Source organism: Protopterus annectens, chromosome 3.part1 (genome assembly GCF_019279795.1).
Source record: "Protopterus annectens isolate FY-2018-M chromosome 3.part1, PAN1.0, whole genome shotgun sequence".
In the NCBI taxonomy this organism is placed as follows: domain Eukaryota; kingdom Metazoa; phylum Chordata; order Ceratodontiformes; family Protopteridae; genus Protopterus; species Protopterus annectens.
The window spans coordinates 375879726-375903180 of NC_056732.1; the positions used below are offsets into that span (position 1 = coordinate 375879726).

The window sequence follows — 23455 nt, forward strand, 5'->3', positions numbered from 1 at the left end:
CGAGGGCTGCCTGAGGCAGGACAAACCCACATGTTATGACTGCAGTTGCATGTCTATCGGACATCTACATTTATGGTAGGTACAAAACTGTACTTTTTCATTACCAAAGGGAAAGTCATGGTGGTTCCTTCTCCATTTTGTGGTAAAGAAATAACTTGAAATTTTTTTCAGAAAGAAAGTGAGATACGTAGATCTAACAAATATATAAATAACATAGTACAAGCAGTACCATGGGACAATTTGCAAGCCAAACTCTATACCTCTGTTTTGAATTTCTGTGGAGGCAGTCAATCCTGAGCATCCTAAATCAGCTGATTGAAGGGGGCTCTTATTAGGCAGCCATAAAAAGAGTGCATCTTCCAATATCCTCCACCAACTGTGCTACATCTGTACTTGAGTCTTACTCATCCCAGTGGTCTGAGAGTCTGCCTTCACCTCCCCCCCCCCCTTACTAAGGCCACCCACATTTAAAGAAGGGCTGTAATTGCTTAGGAGCTGGGGAACTTCTTTGTGACTGGTAAAATGCATCAGTACTTTGAGAGAGCCAAGGAAATTCTTCCCTTATTAACCCAGACCCTCCCACTTTGCAGTTTGAACACATGGGAGTGCCCTGGTGACATATCCAAATATTTCTGCACTTCATTATATGCATGCAGTCCTCTGGCTCTTGTGCAGATTCTTTGTGGCTGGCACATGCCCCTCATTTGTTCCCTACTTTCTGCTGTACCCAGCTTCCACTTGATGTTTAGGGGGTTGTGGTGCAATGGACTGCCATGCATACCCCTGGATGGGTACATCAGTGCCAGCACTCTATCCCATCCTCTTTGATCACCCCCTCCATTGCCCAGGATCCTAACCGAACCTAAAACTAAGGTCAAGCCATGTTTAGGCTCTGGCATGTTTAGATGATTTTCTTTCTTGAGTTCTTAGCACTTCTGAAAGTAGTTTGCTTTTGAGTGATAGACTGTCCACGTCAGTAAGAAGTGATAACGTATCATTTAATTGCCTGTATCACTCTTCTATTTTCTGTCTTTTTTGCTTGTCCAGGAACTGGCTTTGCAGAAGTCATTACCCATGAATTATTATACGGTGTTCCATTGTATCAGAAAGCTGCTACCCAGGGACTGTCTCATAGTAAGTGAAGGGGCAAATACGATGGACATTGGACGCACTATACTTAAGAATTTCTTGCCACGCCACAGGTAACATTTTTTTTTATTTCATCATTACATAAAATACTGTAATATTGTATACCATGTGTACACAAAGTATATAAGCAAACATGGCAAAGTTAAAGTAATACTAACCTTATGCACTGATGGCATATAGTACAGAATCATAAGTGTTACCGAGGTTAACAAGTTGTGTGTGAACAAGGTAAAGTTGTGCCACCATGGTGGAGCTTAAAATCTAGCTTAGACTCTAGCAAAAAAATATGTAAAAACTATGAAACTCAAGAGTAAAAATAAAAATAAATACAAGTGGATAAGAACAAAAGCAAACTGCTGAGAAGACAAACAGGGTGAAGGCAAAATATTTTATCCGTCTTAAACAAAACTGTATATTCGTCTCAAGCAAAACTGTGTAAGCGCTTTCGCATTCGTGATAAGAACGCTTCTTCAGACATACAATAAAAACACCACAACAAGGTTTAAATAATAAAGTCACTGATCATGTGATCACATCAATTGAACAAAAGAAGATTCTTAAAGATATAATCATAATATTCCTATATAAAACATTGAAACTATACTAATGAAAACCACATATTTAAAAAAGAAGCGTTCTTATCACGACTGAGAAAGTGCTTACACAGTCTTGCTTGAGACGAATATGCAGTTTTGTTTGAAACGAATAAAAGTGTGTGCCTTCACCCTGTTTGTCTTCTCAGCGGTTTGCTTTTGGATTTATTCTTTTTCTGTGAGAGACTTTATCCTTGTTTTTTTTGCTACTCACAAGTGGATAAGCGCTTTTGGTAGTTGCCTTCTTCAGATCCTGTTTTGTTAGCAGAACATCCTGGTTTTAAAAGGTAAATCTGTCAATCTCACAGTCCTCTCAGAAGTCTCCGACCCTTGAGCAAAGGCTTTAAAAGGGCCATCCCATTCAAGACATCTGAGATGACTGTGAGATAGACAGATCTTTACCTTTTAAAACCAGGGCGTTCTGCTAACAAAACAGGATCTGAAGAAGGCAACTGCCAAAAGTGCTTATCCACTTGTATTTATTTTTATTTTTACTCTGAGTTTCGTAGTTTTTATAGCTTTTACTGCTTGAGTCTATTAAACTAGCTTTTAACCTCCACCATGGTGGCACAGCTTTACTTTGTTCACACATAGTTTATATTGCTAAATGCTGCCTTTAGCGCTACAAGGAGCATTTTACTTTGTTTGAGCTTAAGAAGGTTCTTTCTGAGATTGCTGTCACACAAAGTTTGCCACCAAAATCCAGTCAAGTCCTAAGCTACAGATCTGAAAAATGATGGACACCTGATATGGAGGCTTGCACTGGAGAGGCACCGTGTGATACTTTTAAACTTTAAACAGATATTAGCAAAACATCCACAATGGTTTAGATGAAAGGCTGGCTTGAGGTATAGTCCTGGAAGTCTTACAAGACTGGTACTTGTGCACTGCACCAAAACAGATTTTTCCTTGCAGCATTTGATTGACTTTTGTAAAGTCAGAGTTGCATGACCAGTGGTATACTTTACAAATAATTTGTGATGATCCTTTTCACCACTAATATGCTTCAATTTATTTGTACAAGATGCATGGCCATATTTAGTGAACTGAGAATTTGATTATTTATTAAACTTGCATTGTTGTGTTTATTTCACGTGTTTTTCTTTTTCATTTTGACTCCTACACACCTGATCTTTGAGTCTTGATGGTGACCTGTCCACTGTCTTGTTCCTTTATTCTGCCCATCTGTAGAATAAGACCCCAGATCCCGCCAGGAAGAAGTACAGAACTAACTCAAAGAACAAGCCACCCTGGTGGAATCACAAAAACAATAGGCTGTATAACAGGAGGAAGAAACTCATGACAAATATTAGGAGGTGCAGCACCCGGCAGGATAAAAGCACTCTCATCAAACTAAACAAACAACTCAGAGGACAAATAAAGTCTACCAAAGCCAAATCTGAGGTACGTTTGGCCTCTCAGGCCAAGGACAACCACAAAGCATTCTTTAGCTATGTCCACAATCTCAAAGGCAGTACATAATTGTGTACAGAGCTCCTTGTAAATGGAGCCACCTATACTGAACCAGAAGACATAGCAAACCTACTGGCTGATAAATTCATCTCCAACTTTACCCATCTCTGCCCCTCAAACTTCCCTCAGGAAATATCAACAAATATAACTCCCCCTACTGTCACTAGGGAACAGGTCCTTAATGCTCTCTCTAAGACCAAGAACACTGCATCAGTGGGCACAGACAATATCCCAGGATGCCTTCTAAATAGCTTGAAACATGACCTGTCAGGGCCTCTGGAATTACTATTTAACTGTAGCCTCCAAACAGGTTTTGTGCCTCATGAATGGAGAAAGGCAACAGTCATCCCTCCGCACAAAGATGGGCCATCTACAGACCCACAAGTCTCACTAGTCTTATATGTAAAGCCATTGAAAGAATTATCATGGAGAGTGTCATTACAGATATAGTAAACCTCAGGGCACTGGACCCAACTCAGTTTTGTTTTGTCAAGGGCAGATCATGCGTACTCAACTTGGTGGACTTCTTTAAGAAGGTCACCAAAGCAATCGATGAGGGCAGAATTATTCACACTGCCTACCGTGACCTGGCCAAGACATTTGACACAATACCCCACTCAGGCATTGTTGACAACTCAAAATAGTTAGGTACATACCCGTATGTCACCCAGTGGATAGCAAATTGGCTCAAAGACAGAACCCAGGAAGTTGGAATTGGGGAGTCCACCTCTACAAAGAGGCCAGTCACAAGTTGAGTCCCTCAGGCAGAAGTCAAAGCCAATGCCAGTGGTCCCTGGGTGACTAAATTTGCAGAGGACTGCAAATTAGGAGCTGTCATTGAATCTCACACTGATACAAATGTTCTCCAGGAGAGGCTGACACAGACAAACAACTGGTGTCAGAGCCATGGATTAAAACTGAATGCCAAGAAATGCATCAAAGTATTCTTTTGGAAATCATCCATCCCTGATAACTATCATATTGACAACACACCCCTAAGTGTTGACCCAGTTGTCAGGGACTTGGGGACACAGATAGTAATCTAGCTTTTGACCATCATGTGTTTGCAGTGGTGAGGAAATCATTCTATATTGCACAATTTATAAACAAAGGTATGGCATCTAAGTCCATGGAAGTCATTGTTCCACTGTAATTGGCATTCATCAGACCTATCATTGTGTGCAGTGCCCCCTTTGGTATGTACCTAACCAGGCATATCCAACAGTTGGAAAGTCCACAGAGGTTCTTCACTAAAAGAATATGGGGCATAAATAATATGCCCTATATCTGTATTCTGTCTCTTACAGGCTTTTGAGGGAGGGGAGATGTATGCCTGGCGTGTAGGGCACTGTCATACTTCACTCTGATGGACCTCCTGCATATCCATAAAACAAATAGCACCAGAATTACCCATTCTAAAGACTTAAATTTTGGCTGTGATATAAATAGGTCCTGCTGGAGAGATAGGTATATATCTCGGAGACTACCATGTCTGTGGAGCAGGCTCCCCATCCATGTAAAGCAAACTTCCTCCCTAACCCAATTCAAGTGCAACTTGGACAATTGGATGGAAAAACGGAAATTTATCCCTGGTTTGGCAGCTATGTCTCTAATGGACACAGATAACCTGTAAATGGTTCATCTCCCAAACCCCTGCTTACAAGTTTTAAGGGTATCAGAACTTGTCAGAGATTTGGGATGCATGGCTAGGCTTTAAAAGACCCTTGTGGTCGTTAACCTAGTAAACACCTATGAACCTTTGCAAAGTTTATTCTAAATCTGTCCGACATAAAGAGTTTCACTGGCAAGGTTTTTGGAACACAGTATTGTGTAGCAATTGAATGAGGAACAAGAAGAAAGTTTTAAATTACTCAGTTACCAGATCACCTCTTTAGATGTATTTTCATGTTAGTAAGCTAACAAACAAGCAGTATTCACGACAAACGACTCCAAACCACCAGCTTAAGCAGATTAAACAGTTTTATTGCACGAACCACCAAGACACTTGTATTCCTTTACCATAAACGCCTTAAACAAACAATCACTTGCGTTTTCGTCATTAAATGATTTCATCAGATGACCAGCATATCCTAAAACCTTTAATTTATACTACAAACAAATCTAATCAACCAATAAAATTCAACCATTAATTAAAACTCCATTGTCATTTTATGTTACCCGTTTGTTCAAAAGTTTATATAAATAACATTTCTTACTCAATATTTTAAATATAAGCATAAATATAATAAAACATCATTTGTTAAAACACCTTTAAAATTCATATATTTCTGTTTAATAAATTTATATATATAAATAAATAAATAAGTAACTATATTTCATTCACATCTACTCAATGTTAATTAAATACATACACAGTGCCCTCTCCTTTTGAGCAGTATTTTCCATTTATTTCTTTATTCATGTTAGTAAGCTACTTTGCATTGCAAGCTGATACCAGCCAGAGTGGTAATAGTGCTATCGTTATACAAGGAGGGCAGCCTGTTTGTTGTGGTTCAAGAGCATTTACTTACTTGGAAAAGATATGCTTAGGCTGAAAAGGAACTGCTTCCAGTTGTATATGGCTTTGAGAAGTTTGATATATTTATGGAAAATATTCAAGTTTGAGTGGCTATAAGCCATTATAGAGTATTTCTAAGAAACCATTGAACTTTGTCCACCAAGCTTGTAAAAATGCTGTTACATTGACAGAGCACACATGGGCATACAAAACAGAATTGTGCCTTAACTGATGACTCATGCTCTTATCCAGGCTAAAAGACACATTTTATCAAATTCTAAATTGCCAAAGTTGCTGTTTTCTTATTTATTTATAAGTCTTCTCTCTTTTTTTTCCAGTTCAGACTCTGTGGAAATTATATCATGAAGTGGCTTGCCTGGTTTAAAATTCTCGTTTTTTTTTTTTCTCAAGGCTGTTTTCTGTGAGAAAAATCATGACAGCCAACAGAAACAATGTCTTGGAGCTTTCTCATCCATGATGCAAATAGCTGTTGAATATGTAATGTTATTAAAGCAGCATCAGCAAGGCGTAACAGCAGTCTGAAGCAACTCCTAGTTACTATACAAAATCAAAGGTAGAAATGGAGGAAGAAATTAATCTTACACCTGCACACTCAGAGGAGCTCCGTGAATTTCAGATATGGTCCCAGAAAGTAGATGCTAAGCTAGATGACCTGCAAAATAGGGCAAAGTGTTATAACATAAGGATAATGGGGCTACCAGAAAAAAATAGAAGGAATGCATCTTATTTCTTTAATTAGGAAAAGGTTATGGAATGAACTCTCACATGGATAGCTACTTAATTATAGAAAGAGTTCACAGGATAAATAGCAAAACCAGTGCAAGTAACCACCCCAGGCATTCTGTCATTACATTGTTAGACTACAGTGATACAGAAGTGATTCTCAGTAAAGCTGGAAACAACATGAAGATTACAGCACATCCTGTAAAAAAATCACTCCTGAATATAACCAATGCTCTTTTTCAAAGTCGTTGCTCCCTTAATTAGAAAGACCAGGGAACTAGACTTCACACTTCAACTTAGATACCCTGAAGTACTGTACCTGATGCAAGGAGATCCTACTTTTGTATTTTACACCACAGGGAAAGCAGAGGATTACTTACTGAACAAAAGAACTAGGATACATCAGCCATATGCCAAGATGGCGAGGAGCAAACAAACAGGAGCCAGGAATAGGGAATAGAGACATATTACAGCATCCCCAGGAAAATCTCCTGAAGAAAAAAATTAAGAAGGGGACATCAGGAAGAACAAGACAGGCGATTATCTGGGAAGGATAACTGTCAAAGGCAGCAATTGCAGTTTTCATATAACTGTAATAGATTTGCCCTTTGGCACATTTGAGTTTATCATTTTATGGAAGGAAAATACATTTTACTCATCAACCATTAACATTCAGAATATGCTACAAATAAAAGTAGATTTAGGGATGGGGGAGAAAGTATGCCAAGAACAGGTCCACAATCCCTACCCTACCAATAGAAAAATGAACAGCACTAACTCTTTTCAGTTTTGCTATTGTAATTTTTGGTTTAACAGACTCCGCTGCATGCCATCTATAGTACTTAAGTGTGGGGACCCTAACATGTAATTTGCTGCAATGGTTCAGTTTTTGCAGTGCATGTAGAAAAGTGTATATGGGACCCGCACTGCTGTGATGATATCATTCCAACAGAGGAGACAATAATGTGGTAACAGAATGAAGCTATGCTGTAGTGGGGTCTGCATGTATATCAACAGAAGTCATGCTGCATTCCATGTAAGTACATGAAAGGTAACCATTTGTATGGTTCACTTGTGCCACATTTTTTTCTCTTCTACAGCTGAGATGTTTATATGGTAATTTTACATCTGCTTGCACAAAATGACTTTTCAGGTAAGTACCTGCATGTATGCAGCCATTACTTGGACAATTAACAAGTAAACCACACATGTAATTGTATAATTTTTTGTATACACTATATATATATATATATATATATATATATATATATATATATATATATATATATATATATATATATAGAGAGAGAGAGAGAGAGATGGCTCACACATGCGAGCGAGAGTGAGGAAAGGTGTATTGCTAATCAGAATTAATGAGGTGCGATTAGTTTTACACTTGGATCAATAAATATACATAATTATCTGCACTTGATAAGGATTAGGTAACCATGTTAAAAAAAGAAAACCGACTTTAACTATACATGAAGGAGTCAGAGATGGGAATATGGGAGGATGATGCAAGAGAAAGTGGGCCTGGAGGGGAATTTAGTACATATGTTACTAGATACAAGGCAACTGTTCATTTTACTTGCCTGCTCATGGACAGTTAAGCAAATAAAGTATTCATCTAATATGTATTTTAATTTCTGACACTTAAGAAAAGCTTTTGGTAATTAACTTGTCACAGTAAGGAAGACAAGCAAAATGATAGAGGAACAACTGTTGGAATGGATATTCTGAATATCAAAGGTTTAGCTACATTTATGAAACCAAAAACAGTGCTTACGGAATTATATAAACAGAAATAGGAGGATCATTTTGCTTCAAGTGACTTAAATTAATTTATAGGATATCCAGCTATTCTTGAAAGGATGGAGAGTTTGATCAGTTAGTTTTACCAAGGAGACAAGGTGAGGGGTAATTATTTAATCCCTGATACATTAAAGTAGACAAAAGATGCCAGTGTTAAGGAGGACTAGACAAAAAATAGTGGTAGGAAATGTTATGGTATCAGTGAAGGTAATCCAACATAATCAAAACACATATGCAAGCAGTACTGACATTATGATATGGGAGAGGGAGTTTAATGTGGTGAGTGACACCATAAGAGACTGTTGCCAGAATCCACAAACATACTTAATGGAGGGACAGTAGATCTGGATTTAGTGGACATTTGGAGAAATTTTTTCTCCAGTGTAGTTAGACTTTACATTCACAGCCAACAGAATGAGCAGTATAAGTTTAATTGACTTTTGGCTAATGGTCAAATTGACTTTTGTTCAGTATTTATGAACCTAATCTCACAGGTAATAGAGGTAAACCATGTAGCAAATGCACTGTTTGATCATTGTGTGGTAACACAAACTCTGCAAAAAGGTACTTGGTATGAAAACTGTATGGAATGGACGTTAGATCCATGGCTGTTAAAGGGAGGATGGATCGGTGAGGGAATTAAGGATTTGTATAACAGACTTTTGGAACCAATGGTCATTAAGTGGTATCTTGTTTCCTGGGTCATCGGAATTTTTTAAAATGAAAGTCAGGGAATAGGCTCAGAAAATACAGAGGAAAGGAGAAGGGATTAAAAACAAATGTAAATTAGGGTCTGGCAAAACAAGTTACAAACAAAGGAAAGGCATTATAAGGTGGGATTTTGTCAGAGCAAGGCCATCCTAGGCAAGATTAAGTGACGAAAGAATAAAATCAAAATAATCCAATTCTTGAATATTCATAATAGGTGAGAAAGGTATTCTCAGTTTTATTTGGCTGGGCCAAAGGGATCAATCCATCCATTCACCATCCCCTTTTCCCATTTTTGCACATGGGGTTGGGGTGTCACATCAACAGTCACCAATACCTAGAGCTAGTGTTCATACCACCAGGTGGCTGGTCCTGCTGCAGTTTTCTTTCATAGGTTGGTACTAGGCTATCGGCCCTAGGGCCTGTACAAGCCTAGCCATAACAATTCCCTGGCTATTTCTTCCCTGCACAAACAGCCAGTTTAGAGTTTCCAGTCTGTCTGCTGCATGTCTTTGGTATGGAAGAGGAAACTAGAGAACCCAGAAAAAACCCACATGAACCCAGGGATAACATGCACCCCAGATGAGAATTGGACCAGACGGCCTGTTGCTGTGAGACAACAACACTGCCCACTGATCCACTGTGCTGTCCTCAAATTCATGGCTAGCAGAGTAAAAGAAAGACAACATGCAGGGAGTTACTGTCCTTAAATCATAAAACAGCCGTACGGTAATACATCCAAAGGAAGTTAATCAGATCCTTGCATCTTCTACAGCAGCAAGAGATGTTAAGATAGACCAGAATTTGGAGGAGTGAGCTCATCATAATTATTTGGCTAAGTTACAGCTACAGAAAACAAACATAGTGGAAGCCAAAAGACTGGAGAAAGAAGTTAGAATTAGAGGTACATAGAGCAGTAGCTGAACTCGGGGGGGGGGGGGGGGGGGCTGAAATTTCTTTAATAAACAAGGAGCATGTTTATTAACTTGCCACTTATTACATAGGCAATGATACATTTACATAAATGAAAACCATATTCACATAATTGTAGTTGCAAACATTATACATCACTTATCTATCTAGTCACTGTCAGTCAAACATTACATAACTCATTCAAATCCTGCCTTCTTTTAACCCTCATCCCTTATCTGCATATATTGTTCCCACAATTTCCATTTTTTCTTTGGGGGGGGGGTTCAGTAAAGCCTGCACAATAATTTTGACTGCGTCCACGTTGCTGTGCGCACACGGGCACAAATAATTTAGATTCAGTAAACTCTGCATAGTGTCACACACTCACGCACAAACAAGGAAACTTTCTTGGCATGCAAATTGCAGCATAAGTAGCTGATGTTTGCTGATGAAGGAAATCATTATGGTAGAGCGATTCAACAAGCTTTAAAGTAACATTGTAGACTCCGTGCTCGTGTTGGCCATATATGCAAAAGCTTTCCTATTACAGCCACGCAAAGGAGTCTACACAAAAACTAGAGCAAGTAATTGTCCATATATTTGTACAGAACAGACCCTAGCATGTAACCCAACACACACTGACATTCCCAGACATGTTGTATGCTAGAAAATTGTTAAAAATTAGCAACAATTCCTTATTAAGTGCCATGACATAAATGCTGCTTTGCACTCCCACCCCCCAAATGAATAATATAATTGTAACTAATATACACAGCTTAAAGTTTAAAGCCTATGAAATATAGAATCCCAAACCTGAATTCCTCTGTTCAGATGTATACACCTGATTAATACCCTCCCTTGACTGTACAGCATTGGGCTTCCCTTCAGTTTCCCTTCCTACACAGTTACCAACCATGTAGATTCAGGGATGTCAACATGGTGAAGATGCAAATGAGGTCAAGACTCATTAGAATTGCTGAATACCAAAAATTTGTAACCGTGTAGGGATGTTTACTTTGTGTAGGCACTTCCACAGTGTTTGTGTTGAATGCATGGCATCAGTGAATGATGACATCGGGGAGGGTGCCAGGTTACACTTATAGAGCTGTGCATGTAGGTCTGTGAAATGTAAAAGTACATGTAAGCAGTGCACAATTCACAAGTTCTTTGTCATTTTCTTTATTGTTTTGTATCTTATCTATCCATATTACATTAAAATTTATTTTTTAACTTTTGTCATTGTTTGCACGATGCTGTGCTTAGCGCAACCACAGGAAAGGGAGAATGTCAGGTTTCATGGTGCTTGTCACATGTGGGAGCTGTGTATGTGTAGGGCTAGAGTATAGGAGGTCCTGGGTTCTACTACAGGGTCTGCAACCTTCCCTCTACTTTTTGAACTTAATGTTTGTGCAATATCAGAGACACAAACAAAAGTAACAAGTTCCCTTGTGCTCACCCTATTTCAGTGTTAGTGCATGCAACAGCACGTAGGTGTGCATCGCACACTAATGCCCACCAACAGAGTTGATATATTTAGTAAAGTAGTAGATGTTTTTCATAGGTGCTAATTACAGCACAAGTGGGTGATTTTTCAGTACAGTGGTGCTATTCAACAAGCTATAAAGCAGCTATGTAGCTTACATTCTGGTTTCCCCTGCATATGTCAGTACCATGGAAGAAGAGACCAGGAAAGTCTAAGCCTGAAATAAAATTGAACTGGTGTATTTGCAAGGTAAGTCCTGAACCTAGAATGTGTTCTGTAATAATATTATGGCATATCTTTGTATATCATAACTTGGTGCAGTGATGAAATAAATAGTGGTGGGTTTGTACAGAAAGTACCTTAACATTCTGGAGCATTTCTCCTTGGGCCTCCGCTGAAAATTGGCTTTGATGTCCTTCAAGGATGCATCTGCAGTCCTTACAAATGGGTAGTCCTGTCGTCAGGCAGCCCTTCGGTCGGCCGGATTCCAAAGTCTGGGTCTGGCTTCGGCTGGTGTCGCACTTCACCCGACGTCATAGCTGCAGTTTTCCGGGTATAAAGGCATCAGCCGACGCCATTTTCCTCAGTCTTTCTTGCTGCGTGGCGCCCGAAGCAGAAGCTGTTCGCAAGTGCCGGTCGGTCAGAACCAGAGATTTCATACCGAATACTACTTCGAAGACTTCTAAAAAGCTAAGTACCCCGTTGGGGACTCTTTCTTGCCTCAGCCGATGTCAGAAAAAGTGAATAACTGTTTAACTTGTGGGAAACAAATACCTCATAAAGATTTCCACTCTTACTGCTTTTCTCCTTGGGCCTCCGCTGAAAATTGGCTTTGTTCCATGTCGGGCTTTCCTGGCTAACAAATGTGAAATAAATAAATAAATAAATAAAACATGTGACGGGCACTTATTTTACTCGTATGCGTCTATTATTAAGGTTATTTTTCTTATTCCTCTGCTTTTTCATTGCCCTTTTTGCATGATGCATTGCACAGCGCAAATAGTGTAAGTGGGTAATGGCTGGGTTTATCAGGTTTACATGAAGCGCAGTGGATGACATATGAAGTAGATGGCCAAAAATAGTAACTGGATACATTCAGTTAATGCCCTGGCCATCGTGAAAACCAGGCCTGGAGTACAGATGATACTGGGTTCTAGTACAGAGTGTGAAGTGCAACATGAACAACTGCTTCCTCATCATTCTTCTGGCAGCAGGTGTAAGTGTAGGACTGGCATACACATGGTCCTTGGTTTGAATACAGTATGTGCCATATAGTATTTTTACTGACATTAGCAATGCTGCTCGTGTTTACACACCACTTACCAATGAGCAAACAGGTGTAACTCACATGTGTGTAAACTTTGTTAACCATTACACAGATCCTCTGCTCATTGTGCTATGGAGTTGTATATATGATTATTTCTTATTCATGTTTATTGTCCATTTCCTTCGTATGACATAAAACTACATGTGGAAACATGAGAAATTCAGGGTACATTCTAAGTATGCATGATATATTCACAATACATACATGTGTTGCCCACTGTCCCCCCCCCCCAACAACCAGTACAGCCCTGGGGAATCAATATTTTATACACACATATATCACCCACACTACAAAGTATAATATATAATGCTGTGTGCTTTGTCATGGACAAGGCCAGTTGGCGGTGCTGACAGCCTTGCAATGCTACACCCAAACATCCAGCTGTGCTCAGTAAAAAGGTACTTGTGTTTTTATACAGCTAGGCTTCTATACACCTAGGACACACTCTATGCCTAGGCTACTGGCCTCATATGAACCTTTGAATCTGTGTGCTTATGTAGGCCACCCAGCCTGTTGAACCCTACATGGCCTGCTGCTGTCATCTACCATAAGTTACCTGCAGACACGTAAAAGTCAGAATTGTGGCATGGCACGTGTGTAAGGTAGTGTGTTCTGCAGTCTGTGTACTTCAGTAGGGGTTATGTCCTTGCCGCACTTTACTGGGAATGTTTGTGTGTTTGTTTGTCCAGCCAGAAGAGCAAGTGTGTATCCTGCAGTTACTGCCTCAGTCCCATACATCAACAGTATTTTGATAGTTGCACCTACCTACACATCCATTTCAGGCAGGCCTCCCACCATCTTCTTCTCTCCAACATGCACTGCTGATGGCAACCACTATAAGTTGACCTGCAGCCATGTAAAGTTCAGACTTTCACCATGGCGCTTATGTAGAGTATTGTGTTCTGTTTCTGTAGTCTGTGTACTTAGGTATGGGTTTTTTTCTCACTGGAGTAGGGGTTCTGTTCTCACTGGAGTAGTGTGTGTGTGTGTGTGTGTGTGTGTGTGTGTGTGTGTGTGTGTGTGTGTGTGTGTGTGTGTGGCCAGAAGAGCAAGTGTATATCCTGCAGTTATTGCCCAGATACCATAAACTGACAGTATTTTGATACTTGCACCTGCCTGCACATCCATTTCATGCAGCCCTCCCACCCTCTTGTCTCCCACATGACCTGCTGATGTCATCCACTATAAGTTGATTTGCAGCCATGTAAAAGTCAGACTTGTACCATGGCGCTTGAATAGAGTACTGTGTTCTGTAGTTCATGCACTTAGGTAGGGGTTCTGGTCTCACTGCAGTCAGGTGTGTGTGTGTGTGCGTGCGTGTGTGTGCGTGTGTGTGCGTGTGTGTGCGTGTGTGTGTGTGTGTGTGTGTGTGTGTGTGATGTTACTTGACATTACAGAGATCATTTTACATCAGCATGTGGGACTCTGCTGTCACCATCTGCTCAACAGACAATGCTGATGTAAGAACTATATCAGATTATTGCATATACAACCATCCCACCAGGGCAGGATTAGACACTGGCCTGGAGCCCAGGCAGACATCATGTTAGGTTCATAGGAGGTTAGTAGACTGTTGGCCCTAGGGCCTGTATGAGTCTAGCCATGTTATATCATCGTTCCCTTATTGACCAGCTTGTGTGGTCTATATTTGTAGTGCAAGTATGTGATCATCACTGATTGCCCTTATCCAAGAGGGACATGGGTGAGACACCCTGGGGAAATTTACATTCTCCCATCCAGTTGGCTGTTACTATTAAATAAGGTAATTGAGTAGCTCTGTTTTATGTGAATTAGGATTTTTTTCCAGAGGAGTGGCAATCTCTGGGGGACATATCTGTCACGCCAGCATGTCCCGTTAATGTCTCAGGCTAGGTTAAGATTCCTAAAGTGATTGAATCTTTTCCCATGTGACTTGTGGATTTGCAGCATTTCTGTTAGGCCATGGTCTGAGACTGCTCTGTAGGCCAGGCACAAGTCGCCTCTCAGCAGCCTATAAGATACGGAGTGCAGGGCCTTCAATCTGTCCATGCAGGTCATGTTTTGCTGTCCCTGAATTGTCTTGGTGAGAAACCTCTGAGGTCTTTCCAGCTGCTGCAGGTGTCTGGTAAAGTACATACACAAGGGAGCATTGTACTCTTTTAGTGTTCTGATGAGGGATGAGTGCAGAGGATTTGTAACATCCTTAGCTCTGGATGTGATGCCCTTACTTATGAGATGTGCAACACAGAAGGCCTTCTTTACCACTGTGGACACATGGTGAACGCAGTTAAGGGTGCTGTCAACCTGTGTTCCCAAATGTCTTGCCACAGGGTTTCAGCTAAGGGAGTACTATTAATATTGTAATGTGCTGGGATTTCTCCTTGGCCATAAGGGGATGACAATGTATTATTTAGCATTTATGTTGAGTCCATGGCTTTGGCACTAGTCTTTGGTCTATGTAAGGCCTTTTTGTATTATGTCAGCATCGTTGGGGGACTCAATGATTGCACCTGGTTTGCAGTCATCGGCGAACATGGTAAGCCACAGGCCTTCTATTTTTCCCTGGACATCTTAGAAGTACATTCCAAGCAATAGGGGGCCCAACAAAAATCCTTGTGGTACACCAGTGGTAACTGGTCTGCTGCTAGAATTCTGGGTTCTGCTAGTGATCCATTTAGTTAGCCATTTAGTGACATATGGGTTAATTCCCAGTTTTTAATTTCTCCACATCTTTTGAGTTTCTGATACCATAATGAGACTGGACCCCATTCCTTAGTCAATATATGATTAAATTTCATGAATTTAGCATTGTTTCAATCTCTGATGTCAGCCAGAAGTGCTGTTCGCAGCACCCGCAATGTGCCTATTAATGACTCCTCCAGCAATTCATACGTTGTTACATGTATCGGTAACTTATCTAAATATGATTGTGGATTCTTTTTTTTTATAAGACCCATTGCTCCTAATACTATTGGAACCGTCTGGGTATCTTTCTTCCATGTTGCTCTCATTTCAGCCTGCATATTTCATGACTTTGTGTCTCTCTGTATGCAAGACACTGTAATCACTGGGTGTAGCGATTTCAATGATCAGTGCTACTTTTGTCGTCTTTTCATGGATCACTATATCTAATTTTCTCGCAACTGTCTTTTGAACTTTTGGTAATGGGTGATCCCATGTGATGTAGACTTCAGCATTTTCTGTGATGTTTTGTGGCTCATGTTTCCAGTGTTTTTCAGCTTCTTCAATATTATAATGTTTGCGCAATCCCCAGTGCGACAGTCTTGCCACATTATTATGCCTTTCAGTATACAGTCCTTCTGCCATTAGTACATCACAATCAGCAACAAGGTGTGTGACTGTTTCCAATTCTGTTTTACTTAACCTGCATTTGTCTGTTTCTCCCACGTTCACTGGACTTTGTAAGCCAATGTGTATGTAGTCCACTATCTTGGCCGACATATTAACCTTTCATCTTTTGGTTTGAATTTGCCTCTCCTTTAACCATTCCTGCATTCGATCAGCATGAGGTGGTTCAGGAGTTTTCTATACTTGCAACTATATTTATGTATTTTCCACATTTCTTGCCTTCTAATCTGATCCTTCTCCTTATATTCTTTCTTTTGTTTTTTTTGACACATTCAGTTGCCGCTTGATTTGTATCTACTTCTGGTTTGATTTTCATTCCCACTTGATGCCGATATGCTTCTGCTAGAAGTTATCTTAGATTTATTCTCCTCATGTTCCAAAACATTCACTACATTTGGGTCTTGTGAGGTCAGCAGATATGTATGCAGTCCCATGATTGCAGATCTATACATGTAATCAATTTCAAGGAGGCCCATACCTCCTTCTGGATAGGGAATATATAATCTTGGTATGCACTGATTTTTGTAAATCATTTGATGAACGTGAAGCATCCTTTTTGTTTTCCTTTCTAATCTTTCCAGCACCTTTTGGGACCAGACAGTCACTCCAGAATGGTAAGTTAGGACAGGAAGAGCAAAATGGTTTATAGCTTGAATTTTGTTCTTCTTAGATGTCAGTGCTGTTTTCAGGATTAATTTAAGTCTTCTAAAATATTCCAGCTGAGTTGAGTTTATTCACATTTGCTCATGTTTTATTTTTGATTCTTCATCAATTCCCAAATATTTATACACTCCCTCTTACTCAAGTTCTCTTATATCTCATTCTTGCCTCAAACTGTTTTCTTGATGCTGTAGCTTTCCTGCTTTACAGGTTGCTTTTGTACATTTATCAAAGTCAAATTACTTTCTTATATCATCTGAAAAAGTTTTGACTACTTGCAATTGTGCTTTCAGTTACTCATCTGATTAGCTATATAGTTTTAAATCATAGGCAAAGAGAAGATGAGAAATCTTTACACTTTGTTCTTTCCAGGAGCCAAATTGTAGCCATGACCTAATCTGTTACTCAGACAGCTTAATGGGTTAAGGGCAAGAGAAAAGAGCAGCGGTGACAGAGTCCCTCTGGAATATCCCTCTTTGGATTTTTATCCCTGGAATAATAATTTGTCTTTTATCTTGGCTTAACTGCAAAGTGGTTTGCCACTGCTTCATGGTCACTGTGATATATTTTATCAGTATAAGGTGTATCATACATTTTTTAAGCTCTCTATTATCCATGAATGTGGGATACTGTCAAATGCTTTCTTGTAGTCTATCTATGCCATACTTAAATTCTTACCCTTTTTAAAGTTCTCCACCATGATCTTTGTTCCATATAACTTTCTTTTATTACCCTTTTGTTCTCTTGCCATAATTGAGTTTTCTTCTAAATGACTATAAACTCTGTCAGCATCAATTCTAGTGTATAGTTATACATGTTCAGAAGGCAAGTTATTGGTCTATAGTTTTTCGGGTAGCTTGCAAGTTCACTCTTAAGTAGGAGCATTGTTTTTCCTGTTGTTAGCCAGGGTGGTATCTGTTCAGAGTGAGCATATAAGTAGATATTCTGTAGTCCTATCTCGCCTTCATTCTTACATATGGGTTTGGAGCCAATCCTTAGCTCCGACTCAGAATTTTTTGCAAGCTCAAAGTCTTCTAGTTGGCTCGTGGCTAGGTAGGTACCCTGTGGTGCACCAGTACAATCCCCAGATCTCATTTGCCTCGTCGACGAGTTTGGATGTGCTTCTTCTTGGCCGTGGCTAAGTCTAAAACATTTTGCTAAATTTTTTGCTATTTTGTGCAATTTTCAGCTTTAGATAGGTTTATATAACATTTGCCAGTGTCGTTTCCTATAGTTTAGATAGTTTAGCCATTTACAGTATATAGCCATTTACAGTATATTTTTTCCTGTTTAGATAATTATAGTTGAGAACTGGTTGGCCTTGTTGTTCTCATTGGTATCCTGTGTTCCAGTTAGTTTCCTTTTGGGCGTTTTGCCCTTAGTGTTTTTTTCTCTAATGGTTCAGATATCGGTAATTTAATATTTAGTGTCCTAGGCGCGTTTGCACTTAATTTAACTTGTGTATTTAGTATTCTGTACAGCTTAGCTGTTTAGTGTTCTCAGTGTGCTGTGTTGTTAGCTTTAGCTTGTTTTTTTGTGGAGTAGTCTGCATAGTTTTTTTGCCGTATTGCCTTAGCTGATCAGGATTTCTGACCTTTCAACCCTTATCTCTTAATAGGCTTAGTTATTACATAGAGATTGTTTCTGCTGTGTGTGTGTGTGTGTGTGTGTGTGTGTGTGTGTGTGTGTGTGTGTGTGTGTGTTTTACTAAATTTGTTATTTCTGACCTCTATCCACTTCTAGGCCCGTTTTAGTTAGGGGACCTAGTCCTCATGGTTGTGTGATTGCTTGTGCGTTAAGGGCTAGGCCTGTTTAAGTTAGAGGACCTAGTCCTCTCTCTTTGTGTTTGACTGTGTCTCTTTGGCTTCATCTTCAGTGAGATGTCTAAGAAGGTTAAAGATCATAAACCCTCTGGGTTTAAAAAGTGTGTGAAATGCTCGCAGAAGATGTCCATTACCGATGGCCGCAATAACTGTGTGCACTGTCTCGGGGCCATCCATTTACAAGAAATGTGTCTGTTTTGTCATTCATTTAGTGCCAGGATATTGCAGGAGAGAAAGAATAAACTGATACTAAAAGGTCTCCTTAAGCCCTCTTTTGAGGAAGACCTGGCCAACTTGTCTTCCTCTTCTAAATCGCATAGTTCCAAATAGACAAGTCAAAACCTTTTAAGAGGCATTCCCAGCACCGACTGGTACATTGGAACTGCCTCCCAAAATCTCCAGACCTGACAAGTCTTCTTCCTCCTTGGCTCCACTGAGTTCAGAACCGATCGAGGATACTGCTACTATGGCAAAAGTGTCGGCACCAAACAGTTCGGAGCCGACCACTGATAGCAGACATCGGAGCCTGTCTACAGATCCTTTGCCGGTCTCCACTTCATTAAGGTCCCGTATACTACAGAGGTCTAGCTCTCCCATGAGCCTATCGGAAGAAGATGTGGAAAGAGTAGTGCTGAGACTCCTGAAGTCATCTGCCTTACCGAAAATGCTGTTGGTTCTGACCCAGTCAGTTCTGGAGCCACTTGAGTCCATTATCCCTTCTGTGATTCCTCCTCCGAGCTGTGCTGGGCTTTCGGAGCCAGAGTGCTTGGTACCACTGGTGGAACCCTTGGTTCCATCTCCCCCTGAGGTTGTCTCGGAGCCAAGTTGCGCTCCAACACCTTCAGTGCTGTCTAGGAGTCGAAGCTTCCCAGTTGGCCCTGACAGGGACGCCTGGAACTGGACCTCTTCGGTTCTGAGCCTTCCTCTCGGTGCGTCGTCTAGGGTGAGTTCGGACCCTACATCTATGTCGGAGCCAATGGATCTGGAGCCGATGGCATCCTGTGTCTCCTCAGAGACAGGGAGGTTGGCCTTCGAGATAATGAGGAGCGTGCTGTCCCGATCATCAGCTCCACCTAGGGGTACCGACACTCTTCCCCCTCGGGCATCTACTTCTGTCTTAGCACCTACTCCCTCTCTGGACAGCAGAGACCCGCAGCCTCAGGAGCCTCCGGCTGGTGGCCCCCACTCTTCCGAGACCACCCCGGAATACCCTTCTGAGGAGCCCCCACAGAAGAGGGCATGCTAGAGGAAGCATCTAGACTACCAGGACGAGTGTCTTACCTCCGACACTGACCTCGAGGAGTCAGAAGGGTCCCCCAAGTCATCCTCTGATGATGTCCCTTTTGTTGACATCTTAGAGATCCTTAAGCAGAGGTGCGGCTGGCTCACTGTTACCCATTCTGATGAGGAGTCGGTGTACCTGAAGGCTTTCGGGTCTCAACCTTCAGCCTCTTGGGTGTCTCCACCCTTTGACGAACTGTTAGAGCTTGTTAGTCAGAAGGTGTGGGAGACTCCTGATGCCGTGGAGCCAGTCCCCAGGAGACCTAATACATTTCTGTCAGCCCCCAAGGAGAAGGAATTTTTGTCAAAGGGTGTTTCTGTAGATGCCATGGTGGTGGTGGTGGCCATTAAGAAGGAACTAGGAGAGACGACTTCTTCTGTCCATCTGCCGAATAAGGAGGAGTCTTGAACGATGGACAGATACGGAAGCATATCTTTTCGTCAGCGGCATGCACTCTCAGATCGCTGAACTACCCAACACACTTTACAAGGCTTCAGAGAGATCTCCTTAAGGAGTTAGGAGAGACTCTACAAGGCACATCCACTGAAGGAATCCCTGATAAGGTGTCTGCTCAGTTGTCCACCTTGAATTCCATTGTTAACTCATCCATGAGGCTGATCTCTTATGCAGCTGATGGAGCAAGCAGGGCAGCAGGTTCAGGAGTTTCCCTAAGGAGGCACTCCTGGATGCACTTGTGTAATTTTGCGGAGCAGTTCAAGTCTACTTTTACCAACACCCCCTTTGACAGTTCTTCATTGTTTTGACCTAAGGTAAAGGACACACTCACCTGGTGCGAGCAAGAAGAGTACGTGCCATGGGAGTACATTTTACCATCCCCTCTAGACCATATCCCAAGGGTCAGAGCGGTGGTAAAATGTGGTTCAAGAAGTCCCAGAAGTTTTTCCAGGATGCACAGGGTGACTCCTCCTTCAAAGGCAGAAGAGAAGGAGCAAATGGTAGACGTCGCCCTAGAGGCAGGGGCATACCGCAAAACCAGCGAGGCCGTGATTCGTTTCGGGACTGGCCCTACCAGCGCTCCTAATGTGGGGCCCGACTGCTTCTCTGGAGCCATTCGGGAGTTGCATTTCTTTGTATCCGGATGCCTGGCTAAGTATCACTCGAGACAGATGGGTACAAAGAATTATCACCAGAGGTTACTCCATACCCTTTTCTGTTCCACCTCATATCCCCAAGAGGATCCCGTATGTTCCAACCAATCACAGGGATCACGCAACTGTAGAAGTGAACAAGTTGCTCGCAAACAGAGTCATCCAAACCATTCCCGCAGACCAGGTAGGATTCGGAACTTACTCCAGATTCTTTGTAGTGCCAAAACATACAGGGGACTGGAGGCCCATCTTGGACCTCAGCAATTTAAACAAATAAGTAAAGAAGGACAAGTTCCGGATGGTGACACTGCAGTTTATACTCCCTTTATTAGGGAAAGACACTTGGATGTGCTCAAGTAGACCTCCAAGACGCGTATACCATATACAAATGGACAGAGCATTGTGGAGTCATCTACGCTTCCTGGTGGGAGTCAGTCACTACCAGTTTCATGCTCTGCCTTTTTGTCTCATCAGAGCCCCCAGGGTGTTCACCAAGTGTGTATGGCAGTAGTGACAGCTTACCTGAGACGTCTAGGATTACAGGTGTTTCTGTATCTGGCAGACTGGCTCCTGACCGCCCCTACCAGGCATCTACTTCTTCAGACCAGGGACGCCACTATTCAACTTTGTGCCTAGTTGGAGATTACTGTAAATTGGGTAAAATCTGCCTTATCGCCGTCTCAGTTTGTGACTTTTATAGGCACAGAAATAGACACAGTAGCCATGTTGGCTCATCTTCCAGTAAAAAGGGCACAGCATCTTGTACAACAAATTCACCTTCTTCCTCTCCTAAAAATCAAGGCAAAGACTGTTCTGAAACTTCTACGGACCATGGCTTTCTACCATACTATTAGTACTTTTAGCCAGACTACATATGCGGATTCTTCAGTGGCTACTGTTATCCCAGTGGTCCTTCCAACAACTGCCCCTAAATCACCACATTCTGTTAACAGAGTCTTGCAAGAAGGACCTCAGTTGGTGAATCCAACCCAACCAATTTACTACAGGCACTCCATTCCTCCCTCGCCAACCCGTCGCCACTGTGACCACGGATGCCTCACAGATAGGGTGGGTGGGGCATTATCTAGGCAGGACTGTCCAAGCCACATGGTAAGATCATGAGGCCTACCTGCATGTCAATGTTCTAGAGATGAGGGCAGTGCTCCTGGCGTTGCAAGCACTTCACGACCTTCTTCCTCTTGGGACGGTTGCAATACGATCAGACAACATGTCGATAGTATGGTATTTCAACAAACAAGGCGGAACCAGATCATACCGACTCTGTCGAGAGGCCATTTGGGTTTGGAAATGGACAATATCTTCCCAGCACATCCCAGGGACAACCAACATGATAGCCGACAAACTCAGCCGGGCAATCTTGATGCCTCACAAGTGGTCTCTGAAGCAGGAAATAGCGGAACAGATTTTCTGCAGATGGGGACAGCCTTGCTGTGATCTTTTTGCCAGCCCAATCAACTCCAAATGCAGCAGCTATTTCTCCCTCATCCCCCCTCGGGGAGTCACCGAGAGACGCACTTGTTCACGATTGGCCCCTGGGTCTCCTTTATGCTTTACCTCCCTTTCCTCTCATATCCAAGATTATTCAGAAAGCAAAACTGTTGAGAAGAAAATTGATCCTCTTCACTCCTTATTGGCCTCGTCAGGTTTGGTTCTCCTTTCTCGGGCCTCACCTATTAGACGATCCATGGACTCTGTTCCTAGTGCCAAATCTATTGACGCACATGTCAGGTTCTCTTCATCCCAGCCTACACACCCTCAATTTGACGGCTTGGCTGCTCCAGTTCCATCCCTAGTCAGGCTTCATGATTTCTCACCCTCTGTGACTCATATTCTTACATCTTCTCATAAACCCTCCACTAGAAAGTTATACACCATCAAATGGAGAAGGTTTTCTGTCTGGGCTGAGGAAAGGAATGTTGACCCTTATACTGCATCTATTCCGGTGGTATTGGAATTCTTGTCTGAACTTTTTCACCAGGGCTCTGCTGCTGCCACAATTAGGGTTCAGTTGGCAGCAATTTCAAATTTCCATTTGGGTCAACAGGATTCCAATCTGATATCATATAGGTTATGCAAGACCCTCCTTAAAGATGCTACTTTGTTGAGGCCTCCCATTCAGGAACCGGTTGCTTCATGGGATTTGAACTTTGTTCTATCCAAATTAACGTTTCCACCCTTTGAGCCAGCTCATTCGTCTCCTTTGAAATTTCTGTCTTGGAAGACTTTGTTTCTGGGGGCAATCACATCTGCTAAAAGAGTTTCAGAGTTACAAGCGCGGTCTGTCAAACCCCCTTATTTGATATTTCACAAAGACAGAGTGTCCCTTTGTACTAATCCATCCTGTGTCTCCAAGGTGTGCTCCCATAACAACTTCAAGCAATCTATAGAGCTTCCGGTGTTCTTCCCTAATCATTCCAATGCAGCAGAATACAGAATTCATCAGTTGGACGTTCACAGACAATTACGGTTTTATTTACACCAGACCAAGGAATT

At 41.5% G+C, this 23455-nt stretch overlaps 1 protein-coding gene across 1 annotated transcript in view; it reads left to right on the top strand.

Annotated features, from left to right (window-relative positions):
- The window catches only part of HACL1 (2-hydroxyacyl-CoA lyase 1), a gene marked incomplete in the record, with an annotated part of 1125147 nt that overhangs the window by 895500 nt on the left and 206192 nt on the right, over positions 1–23455 (top strand). Inside the window, 1 exon segment of the mRNA XM_044066839.1 lies at positions 1048–1202. Coding sequence (XP_043922774.1) covers positions 1048–1202 — 155 coding nt within the window.